The sequence below is a fragment of the Ovis canadensis genome, chromosome 12, assembly GCF_042477335.2.
Source record: "Ovis canadensis isolate MfBH-ARS-UI-01 breed Bighorn chromosome 12, ARS-UI_OviCan_v2, whole genome shotgun sequence".
Taxonomy (NCBI): domain Eukaryota; kingdom Metazoa; phylum Chordata; class Mammalia; order Artiodactyla; family Bovidae; genus Ovis; species Ovis canadensis.
The window spans coordinates 53,023,532-53,034,971 of NC_091256.1; the positions used below are offsets into that span (position 1 = coordinate 53,023,532).

Sequence of the window (11,440 nt, forward strand, 5' to 3'; positions counted from 1 at the left end):
AACCTCCCAGTGCCCTCGTTCACACTGAAGCTGGTACCGAGGCAAGGCCTGATGCTTGCCCCTTGTGCCCTGGCCCCTCCTGTGGTCCTCAGGTTAGAGTGGCCACTGCTTCTCCTTTTGGTGGCAGTGGTGAAATCAGAACCCATCTCTGCCTGGACTCAGAGCCTTGTTTCTTCCTGGATATGCGTTGCTCATCTCAGACTTGTGTCTTGGTGCAGATGGCTCCGGACTATGACCATCTAACTCTGATGCAGAAGGTCGAGGTGTTTGAGCACGCTGTCAACAACACAGCTGGGGATGACCTGGCCAAACTGCTGTGGCTGAAGAGCCCCAGCTCTGAGGTATGGCGCCCCTGCACTCCAACCTCCCCTCTCGTCAGGAAGGTTTGTTTGCTCCTGTACACTTGGTGGACGTGTCCTGTAACGATTAGCCGTAGGTGATGTGTAGCCTTTTAGAGCAGAAACCGAATGGCCGAGCCACGTAGTCTAGCTGTAGATAGTTTCATGTTTCAACCATTGCTTACAATAGTATTTTGTTACGGCTGTTAAATCTTTTTCATATATATCATTAATTTCCTATTTATCTGGTTTTTCAATTTTGTTAATAGTATGTTTCTAGGTTTGAAGTTTTTATTTTGTTTTGGTTTTGATGTACATTTTTAAATGTTAGAAGTTAATAGATTTTTTTAAAATCCTTTCTTTAAAGTTTCTTTGGCTTATATTTAGAAATGCTCTCTCCACCTCAAGATTTTCTTGTATTAATTATAAGATTTGTTTTTACATTTAAATCCTTAACCCAAGTTAGAATTTAAAGTTAGGGTATAGATTTTATTTTTTTAAGGTGATTAACCAACATGACAGTATTACCAGGGGCTTCCCAGGTGGTGCTAGCGGTAAAGAACCTGCCTGCCAATGCAAGAGATGCAAGAGACACATATTCGATCCCTATGTCGGAAAGATCCCCTAGAAGAGGGCATGGCAACCCTCTCTGGTATTCTTGCCTGAAGAATCCCATAAACAGAGGAGCCTGGCAGGCTACAGTCCATGGGGTCGCAAAGAGTCAGACACTACTGGAGTGACTTAGCACACACACAGTATTACCAAATAATCCATCCTGTAACAAAGTCAACTTTTATTATATACTAAATTCTTATATGCCCTTGAATTTCTTTCTAGAATTTCTATATCGTTGATCTTTCTGCCTATTTATCCTCAAGTATCCCACTGTTAATACAAGTCTTTTCTCACTACTTATTTACATGTAATTTTTTTCCAGGTAAATTTTAGGATCATTTTGTCAAGATTCCCAAGAAACTTTTATTGAAATTACATTGAATGTATTAAATAATCTGGAAGGATATTGCATCTTTTCAGTCTTAAGTGGATAGCCTTAAATGGATATTTTCATTTACTCTAGTCTCTATATTTCTAAGCAAAGTTTAATTTACTTAGTCATCTAAGTTCTACACATTTCCAATTAAGTTTATTCTGAGCAGTTTATTAATTTTGTAATTATGAATAATTTTTGTTCCCTTATACATTCTAACTGGTTATTGTTGAAGCAAACAACTGATTAGGATATAATTGTGTTGAAAACCAGTTAGTTTTCAGAGCCTTGGTTCACACGTGCTTCTGTGTTCTAGGTGTGGTTTGATCGAAGAACCAATTATACCCGCTCTTTAGCGGTCATGTCTATGGTTGGGTATATTTTGGGCCTGGGCGATAGGTAAGTGAATTTGTTTCTTTGAATATTCTTTCTCCATTATATAGTTTTCATGAATGATTTCATTTTGTTTTCCAGTGAGCTTTATGACCGTTTGGTAAATATTTGTATTTTGTACTTCAGCTGTTTTTTGCAGCATCAACCTTAGTCCCCTATTATTGTCCATGCCATCAAAACAACACGTCAAACTAAAGAGAAGAAAAACCATAGTTCAGGGGTACTTTCTCCATAGGTTGGTTTAATGTATTAAAATCCATGTGAAATCCAGTTGATTTTATTGATTCAATAAACATTTATCAATCATCACTATGCTAAGATAAATAATCCTATTTCTGTAATTAAAACCAACCAAAATAGATCCCTCTGATATTTCTACATATTAAAATTCATCCAAATGTACTGACTGCAGAAGTCATTTAGGAATGTTCAGAAATTTTAAAAAATAATAATATTCTGATGTCTACAATTTTTCTTCTGGGATCATTCTCAGGCAATTATTTGAGAGTAAAAAAATTTAATCCCACAAAAATAATAAATTCCTGTTTTTAAAAAACTTGGTAGAGCACCTGTCCAGAATACCCAGACGCTCCTGCCTGGAGGAGCTCGGGACTCAGGGAGATGAGAGCCTGTCTCGAAGAGCCTTGTCACTCTGAGATGCCAGCACTGCCAGAAACCTGTGACCAAAGACCTTGGGGAAACAAACTGTCCTGGTATCATGGGGCAACTTGTGATTCATACAGGTCAATTCTCATTTGAGCCCTAGAGCAGGGGTCAGCACACTTTTTCTATAAAGGGCCAAATAGTAAATATCTTAGGCTTCACTGGCCTTACAGTCTCCATCACAAGTACTCATCTCTGCTGCTGCAGCACAAAAGCAGCCCAAAACAATGCATGAACAAATGAGTATGACTGTGTTCCAATAAAAATTATTTGTAAAAGTTCGGGGTGGAGTGCTGCCTTTGGCCTGAGTGCTGTCATTACCAACCCTTGGCCTAGAGTCTCACAGACCTGGGGATTTGTTCATCCGAGCTGTTCTCTCTTCTGTTTCTCAGACATCCATCCAACCTGATGCTGGACCGGCTGAGTGGAAAGATTCTGCACATTGACTTTGGGGACTGCTTTGAGGTGAGCATATGTTCCAGAACCCAGAGGACCACCTTCTACCCCACTCCAACCATTTAGGCAAACTTAAAAGCCCAAATGCCGTATTCTTACCCCTGACTCTTCTCTCAAGGTGATAGAACATCAGTCTAACAGATGAAGTATATGCTGTTTGATTTTTGCTGTTACAGGACTCAGAAAAGGAGATGCTGGTTGAAGGCCTGGGCGTGATACACACTTACTTTTTTTCTCTCTCTCCCTCCCCACTCCCCATCTTCTCTTTTTTTATTTTTAAATTTTTAGCTGTCTTAAATTACAGCGATAAGTCCCATCACTAAACTAGACTCACACTGCTTCCTTTCTATGCTCTAATTGAAATCAGTGCTGGTGATGCACAGGAAAGCCACCTACCTGCACCTGGCTCCAGCTGAGGAAGGCAGTCTCAGTGGACCTGGGTTTTCCCTTTATTACCCTTAGGTTGCTATGACCAGAGAGAAATTCCCAGAGAAGATTCCATTTAGACTAACGAGAATGCTGACCAATGCTATGGAGGTGAGTGGATGTTGGTAACAAGCTGCTTTGAAGTAGGACCAGTACAGTTCTATCCCCTCTCCAAAGACAGACTTCCTTCCTTGTTAGATCTCCAGCTCCTCAAATGCCCAGCTTATGCTGTAGTCGTATCCTCTAACAGATATTTTCTACCCTGTTAGAAATGATCAGTCTTTAAAAGTCTCACCCAACCTTTACGCCAGATCTTGTTTCGTATGAATGACAGTCCTGACCCTTTGCTCTGAGGCGTTCCCAGCCTGGCCCCTCAGTGATGGCCATGCCCTCTCTCTGAATGGGGTGACACGCCCTCTGAGGTGATGCTGGGTGGTAAGGCCTTCGGGGACCAGCGTGGTGACTTCTGTGGTGATCAGCTCTGGCTCGTCTGCAGGTCACGGGCCTTGATGGCAACTACAGGATCACGTGCCACACCGTGATGGAGGTGCTCCGGGAGCACAAGGACAGCGTCATGGCCGTGCTGGAAGCCTTCGTCTATGACCCCCTGCTGAACTGGAGGCTGATGGACAGTGAGTCTCAGCAAGAGCCCGGGTGCTGGGGTTCACCCTTCCCACAATGGGCGTGGCCAGTTCACAGTCCTGCCGGGCTTCACACACAGAGCCCAAGACCCAGGACTCAGCTGCCACACCACACTTCCACAGGGCAGCTATGGTGGCTGGAAATCAATTTCAAGTATTTTTATTAACTAAGAAAACTCTGGTCATCAGTTTAGATCTTGATTAAAGCATTTTTCAGAATAAATAAGTACTCTAGTGACTTCTGTTAGGTTTCATATTGAATAGCAGATGGAATTTTTACAGAATTTGCAAACAGTTTTGCTGTCTCAACAGTGTCTTAGTCTACTCTTTATTCCGAGCTCCTCAGAAGGTGTTTACTAATCAGAGGCGTCTTCTCTACTCACTTGTTATCTAGTTTACATCGTCTGAATCCCACTCAGCCATATAAAATGCCCCTCAGGATCAGATGCCTTGTGAATATCCACCCGTTTACTCCTGAGTGTTACGTTTTTGGTTTTATCTTAGTTATGGCTTTGGGGAAATTATATTTTTATGATTAAGGGAAAGTATATCAGCCAAGTTTTTTTCAAATCAAAGTTTGAAGCACTTTTTAACCCTCCTTTTCTTTCTTTCCCTAGCAAATACCAAAGGTAACAAGCGATCACGGACGAGGACCGATTCCTACTCTGCTGGCCAGTCAGTAGGTGAGTGCTGAAAGACTGTCCTCTTTTTGTCCAGGGTATTTCTAGAATAGGGCAAGTCACTGCCTTTAAGGCATGACTTAAGTAATAAGCATCTAATGTATTTCAGGAAGAAGTGGGTACCTAAATCTCAGAAATTTTGATCACACTATCCAATCTTAATCTACATGTAAAAACATAAATCAATTAAAAGTTTGTCTGAATTGGACTTCCCTGGTGGTCCAGTGGGTAAGACTCCACACTCCCAATGTAGGGGGCCTGGGTTCGATCCCTGGTCCAGGAATTAGATTCCACATGCCACAGTTAAGATCAGAGATTCCATATGCTGCAACTAAGACCCAGCAGAGTCAAATAAATTTAAAAAAAAAAATTTTTTTAAGTATGTCTGAATATTAGCCAGTCTTTTAGCATGCCCTTTAATGGTATCTGGGATAATTATTAGCTATGTTACCTTAATTCTAAAGCTTTGGGAATAGCTCAGAAATGAGAAGATGGAAGTAGTGGAAATATACACACACTGTTGCCTGAGCAGCTAGGAAGCCACAGGAAACACTGTTCCCAGGAATGTGGTCCACAAAGCAGGGTTACAAGAAGATAACGCCCCTCTGAGAGCCAGAACAGGCTCCATGTATTCCCTGCTTTCAGACATCTTAGAGTCAAGCTGTTTGACTTGTTTACCCTTCCCCTTTGCCCCTTATCCCTAACCCAACCCTTTGACCCCCACATTCAACAACATCCTACACAGTCATATTTTAGAAATACCATTGGAATGTAAAACAGTTAAATATTCTCTCCAAATACTTAGGGAACATTTGCAGTTGGTTACCAGCTAGGTCAAATGGTATTCAGAGGTATGAAAACAATGTGACATACTGAGCATGCTCTGAGGAAGCACAGAATCCCAGAGTGTATATGGAATAAGAGCAGCTCACTGCACTGTGTAGGCCGGTGCCATGTGGTTTGGTTGGGAACCAGGGGGTGGTAGGCCTTAGAAAGGCGGTATCACTCTGAACTGCAAGGGTTAAGGGAGCCCGTGGGCTGGTAGAATTGAAGCTGAGCCTTACTGGATGAGTGGAATCTGGATGGGTAGAAAGGAAGAGAGTGTTCTCGCCAGGAAATGGGCATCCTGGATCCGTGTCATCTATGAATAGCTTGGACTCTACCTTGGACACCGTGATAGGACTTGGGAATCCCTGAATCACCCACAGTGTCTGGGGGCCTCATGCGGATGACTGGTCTCACCCAGATTATATGACACTTGCTGTTATAACTCTCAGGGTCTGCCTTGTTCATACATTATTGGGTGACTCCCATGTGCCACCTGTGATATACCGAGGGGAGTTAGGACAGCTTGTTCTGGTGGCACCAGTGGTGGTAAGTTAAGTTCGAAGGACTCATGAATTAAAGTATTATCATCACTAGCTTTGGTTTGAAGACCAGTCGTGTCCCAGGGCAGTGTGTAAATAGCTTCAGAGTTCTGATTCTAGATACCTCTCCTGAAGGCCACAGTTAGCAGAGGGTGAGGCTAAAGCCTGTGGACTTCTCCCCAGAGTTGATGTATAAATTCCTCCAAGGAATAACATTTCAGTCACATGTGTGATCCTTTGAAAGCTAGTTTTCTTTATGTTATGACCAGTTTGGGTCCAACCAACCAAATTTTTGTGGCCAGATCTTTGACCTGTGAGCCTATTCTGTATGTCAGAACATTTTATTAATGCTGTGTGTTTGCAAATTCATGCAGATTTCAAGCCTTTCTTTGAGGGGGTGGGGGAGTTGTGCCGGCACTTTGTGGGATCTCAGTTCCCTGACTAGGGATTGAACCCAAGCCACAGCAGTGAAAGCACTGAGTCCTAACCTCTAGACAACCCAGGAACTCCCTAAAAAATGTTAAATTCATAAAGAGCAAAACACTTCCTATTTCCTTTATCCTCTGAGACAGGTGGGGCAGGTGTTAAAAGAGAGATCGTACATGAAGAATTAGAGCCAATACCTTGGAACGGTGGCTTCTTGGTGTTTTAATTTTCTGCTGATTTTTTTTTCCTCCTAGAAATTTTGGATGGTGTGGAACTTGGGGAACCAGCCCATAAGAAAACGGGGACCACGGTGCCAGAATCTATTCATTCTTTCAGTAAGTCCAGCCTCTGAAGAATTGCATCAGCTACTAGCTCATTAAGAAAAGAGCAGCTGTGAACACCAGGAGGAGGGTCAGTAAGAGGAAGCAACAGAACTGCCTTTGAGCAGCAAAGGTCCCATGAATTTCTCATTATATTCTGAGGACAATGATAGATGAAGAAGAATTGCTCCACACTTACAAAAGTGAATATGTGAGAAAAACAGCGGTGTGCATTGAATCTGTTATGATGATCCAATCTTACTATTATTTCTGTTTTTGTTTATTCCAGTTGGAGATGGTTTGGTGAAACCAGAGGCCCTAAATAAGAAAGCTATTCAGATTATTAACAGGGTTCGAGATAAACTCACTGGTGAGTGTATATATGTGTTTACTTAAAAGGAACATAAAATCTCCTTGAGTGGGTGTTCAGCCCAGTTTCCAGTGGTATTGGTGCCTAAAGTGTGACCCTGTGCTACTAACTGGAGTGTCTCTGAGGCCAGCAGTGAAGGATCCTCTCTGATTCTCTAATGACCAATGAACTTCCTTTAAGTAATGTTAATCTCGTTTTAACAGTGAAGTTTAACAGTAAAGTTCTATTGAGTCCAAAGTCAGCCAAATTCAAGAAAATTAATCATCATGGCTGAATATTAAAGTAAATCTGACCACTTAGTTCATTGCCCACCTGTGCTGAGATAACTGTTACGGAGTGGAGAGCCTGGATGGGAACACCATGTACTTTTGAACAGGAAACGTGTCACACTGACCAAGTGGTGTGACGTGGGGGTGGAAGGCAGGGAGGCCAATGGCCCAGCACCACCGCTGGGACCCCACAGGCCTGTGTCTCTTCCTCTGGCCAGAAAGTGACAAGAACACCTCATTCAGAAGGCGGTGAGGATGAGCTGGGATGTGGGAGGCCCAGCACATAAGCTCTGTCATCAAGGCATATTGGTTCCTTGAGCACCTGCAAGCGCTAGATGTTGAAGAAACAGTGTAGGTTAAAAACAGGCATCTTCCCTGCTTTCTTGGGACTTAGACTCTAAAGAGGAATACTGTTGTAAGTGGAAGAGAGACTAGGGCTGTGATGATAGTAACAGGGGAATTTAAGTCCAAGCGTTACAGAAAAGCTTCCCTCAGCAAACTACCTAGGAGCCAAAATTTGCTAGAGGAGTTAATTAGGGCAGATTCTTCCAGGTGAAGGAAACAACACGTGCAAAGACCCTGTGGTAGGAGGGAGAATGGCAAGAAAAAAGGTCAGAAAGGCTGGCAGACCAAACTGGCCCCAGGAAGGTGAGAGGAGCACAGTGCAAAGTGTTTGGACTCTGAGCGGGCCAGGGCCAGACCGTGCAGGGCCTTCTGTTTTTACCCTGTATCTTGTGGGCAGTGAGAAACCACTGAAGAGTTTTAAGGGGGTGGGGGGGAGCTGGGCAGGTTTGCATTGTGAGATCCTGCCTGCTCTGACTGTGGGGGAAGCAGGGTCTGGAGGGGAGGAAGCAGCTGCCACAGTCGATGCCAGTTGGACAGTTGATTAGACAAGGGTGGCAGTGGAGGTGGAGTCGAGAGCTGTTTAGGAGGAAAATGCAAAGGATTGATGATGGGCCGTGAGGGGTGGAGAGGGATCAGGGGTGGTTCTGGGTCTCTGGTGGCCTTCTGAGAGCTCTGATGAGCCTGGCAGCCAGAATAATGCAGTGGAAGAGAATGCGAAGTGAGAGAAGGGACGGAGACAAGTTTCAAAGCTCTCAGGAAGTCTGGCTGTGCGGGGAGGAGAGAGGACATAGCTAAAGAGGGAGAAGTTGGATGAGCAGTTCTGTTTCCTTCAACAGGAGGAGGAATGTGTTTACAGAAAGTGAGCACATGGTGGGGGCGGGGGGGTTGCAGATGTGAGTGAGAGGCAGCATGGTCAGTATTGTAAGGCTCCTGACAAAGAGGAGGCAGTAGATCACAGTGCAAGTGAATTTGGCCTTAAATGGGAGGAGGGCCCGCTCTCTGGGGTGATGGAAAGGAGGAAGGGGGAGCCCGTGTTGAACAAAGCTGGCATCTCGAACATTGCCCAACATATCAGGGCTCTGAACTCTGCCCTTAGTGAGTCAGTTGGCTCTAGAGGAGGAGATGAGGGCACCTGCCGAGGGTGAGGAGCCAGAGGAGAGGTTTGGATGCTCAAGGAGAGGAGAGAACTTCGTGGTGGAGATGAAAGGGCGTATAGCCAGAGGAGCTGGCCAGGCAGTGCTGAGTGCCCATGTAAGGCTGGAGACTATGAGTGTGTGATGAAAGCAGGCAGCCCTGCAAGACAAGGGGCTGGAAGGAGAGGCTGGTAGGATTGAAAGAGGCTTCTTGGCCACTTGCCCTACTCAAGGGTAATTACGGTATAGAAGCCCACTGGCCAGATCTTTGCCACTCCTGTACTCTGCCCACTGTAGGACTTTACCTTCTGTAAACTGAGAGCCGAGTATATATTAGTGTTTATTAGTATATATTAGGTGTTTATGGGTCACGTGGAGGTGAATTTAAAAATCCAAGTATTATGTAGCATTTATATTCACGTACGAGGGGGAGGGGAACTGATTTAGGCTGTGTGGACAGTTGAGCCTGGCTGGGGGACTGTGGAGCTGGGTGGTTGGTACCTGGTGCACACTGGACGCTTTTGTTCATGTCTAGGTCGGGACTTCTCTCATGACGAAACCCTGGATGTCCCAACACAAGTCGAGCTGCTCATCAAACAAGCGACATCCCATGAAAACCTCTGCCAGTGCTACATTGGCTGGTGAGCACCTCTGTTCAAATAAGCACTCAGGCCCCTACCCTGTGCCCCAAAGCCAGAGTTGCAAAAAAAGATATGTGGGGGTATCCATACAGGGAAATTGGGTATCCATAGAGGGAAACTGTGTCTCACATCTCTTCAAAAGTTTATACTCACTGGGTGTGCTCATTGTTCTAAAAAGGGGGAAATGGAGACATGGATGTGTATTTGGAAGGCAAACACCAAAGTGAATTGAAATGACATGTTAAATTGACTTAGACGAATAGGTGAGGCCCCTTATTTGAGGAGTGGGGGTGTTCTTTCTGGGGTTTTGCTGTCAATTCAGAGATACAGGAAAGGCAAAGGAAAAGAAGCCAGAGGGGTGACAGAGAGAAGGAGATGAAAAGACAGATTTATCATCCGCGATTGTAACCTCAAGGACCACTCTGGGGTCTGCTTTGATTAATCGCCTGAGGCATGCTTGAAGGTAGAAACTAGAGAGAGAGGGTGACGGAGAGGTGTCCTTGCGGGACCACAGCAGGCGTCTGGCGGGCTGGAAACGATAACGCCTGTCCTGCACAATTAGCTGTGGGAGATCTCAGGGAGGGTCCCGGGGGTGGGCAGACCTTGCTCTTTCCATTCTCAGTATATCTGCATAAAGCTTTGAAGAAGCACAGGTTATTAAAATATTCCTTTTCTCCTTGTCTCGTTAGGTGTCCTTTCTGGTAACTGGAGGCACAGACGTGCCCACAGCACTTCTCTTGAGGCTTTTGTACTTTGGTGTCTGCTTCCACTAAACTGAAACCATGGTCAGAAAGTTCAGCTCTGAAATGTAAATGAAAAGAACTACTGTATATTATAAGTTGGTTTGAACCAACTTTCTAGCTGCTGTTAAAGAATATATTGTCGGAAACATAAGGCTTGATTTGGTTCCCAGGACAGTAAACATAGTAATACTACAAAAATCAAGCCCTTGATTTTGGGGAACAGAAGATCTTTAACTTTAGAAATACGGGTTTTGACTTAACTCACAAAAGAACTCAGAAGTGTTTGCTGACAGGAGAATGGCCTAGTCGTTCCTCTCAACATGGACACAGCAAACTCAGCGCAGTCACGAAGCCTCAGGTCGTGGAGGACACGGATTAGGACTCTGGATTGTAAAGACGTGGAGAAGCTGACTTCATCGCCTTCACCCATCTCATTACCTCACTGGTCCGTGGACGCAGCAACAACCCTCGCAAGACGGGCCAAAATGGGTGGGAAAGGTCGGTCTTCTGCCTCATCCGCCACGCTGCGACATACACACTTCAAGCCAAGACCCGAGCCACTAGAGGACAGTCTGTTCAGATCGCAAGGCAGCCTCGGCTGGGCAGATGCACGGAGGGGATCACAGTGCAGTAGGAGGCCCACCCTGGCCTTCTCAGCCTGGTTCTGGGATGTCTTCAGTGAGGTCTGAATGCCCTCCGTTTGGAGCAAGGCCTTGGAATACGGAAATGCTGTCATGGAGGTGCTGACACAGAGAGGGAAGGTCTAGTACATGTTGGGAAGTAGGAGCAAAAGAAATCTTAAATGAAATGCACAAAGTATAAAGTGTACCCATGTCTAGACACCATGTTGTATCTGAATAATTTTTGTGCCAATAAAAGACATCAGAATTTTAAAAACATGAATATGAGTGGCTTTTTATTTCTGTATATTAGTTCACGAAAGAAACAGTTATTCCTTCAACGTTCACTAACACTGAGTACTGGGACTGTGCAGGACAGGGTTCTATGTGCTGTGATCCCTGTCCTCGGGGTGTTCCCAGGCCAGACTAGACAGAGCCACATCTCTCAGGAGCCACCCGGCCACCTAGTGTGAAGAGAGAACCATGAGAGCCTTGGGTAAGGGGCACTGGTTCCACTGGGAGCCTCACAGAAAGGGGACCCTTGCCGAGGGTCTTAAATGGGAGTGGGAGTCTGTCAGATGAAGCAAGTGAGGACGTCCTCATCAGAAAAGAGGTGTGAAA

The 11,440-nt window shown here is 44.8% G+C and overlaps 1 protein-coding gene across 2 annotated transcripts in view; it reads left to right on the forward strand.

The window, feature by feature from the left end:
- The window catches only part of MTOR (mechanistic target of rapamycin kinase), a 125,504-nt gene extending 114,406 nt beyond the window's left edge, over window positions 1-11,098 (forward strand). For both annotated transcript variants that reach the window (XM_069544736.1, XM_069544737.1), the window contains exons 49-58: window positions 219-341; window positions 1,643-1,725; window positions 2,775-2,847; window positions 3,301-3,375; window positions 3,761-3,896; window positions 4,523-4,588; window positions 6,633-6,713; window positions 6,988-7,068; window positions 9,351-9,456; window positions 10,146-11,098. In XM_069544736.1, the coding sequence (XP_069400837.1) occupies window positions 219-341; window positions 1,643-1,725; window positions 2,775-2,847; window positions 3,301-3,375; window positions 3,761-3,896; window positions 4,523-4,588; window positions 6,633-6,713; window positions 6,988-7,068; window positions 9,351-9,456; window positions 10,146-10,161 (840 nt within the window). In that variant the 3' untranslated portion in view covers window positions 10,162-11,098. The remainder of the gene's footprint in view (window positions 1-218; window positions 342-1,642; window positions 1,726-2,774; window positions 2,848-3,300; window positions 3,376-3,760; window positions 3,897-4,522; window positions 4,589-6,632; window positions 6,714-6,987; window positions 7,069-9,350; window positions 9,457-10,145) is intronic.
- The last annotated feature ends 342 nt before the right edge of the window (window positions 11,099-11,440 follow it).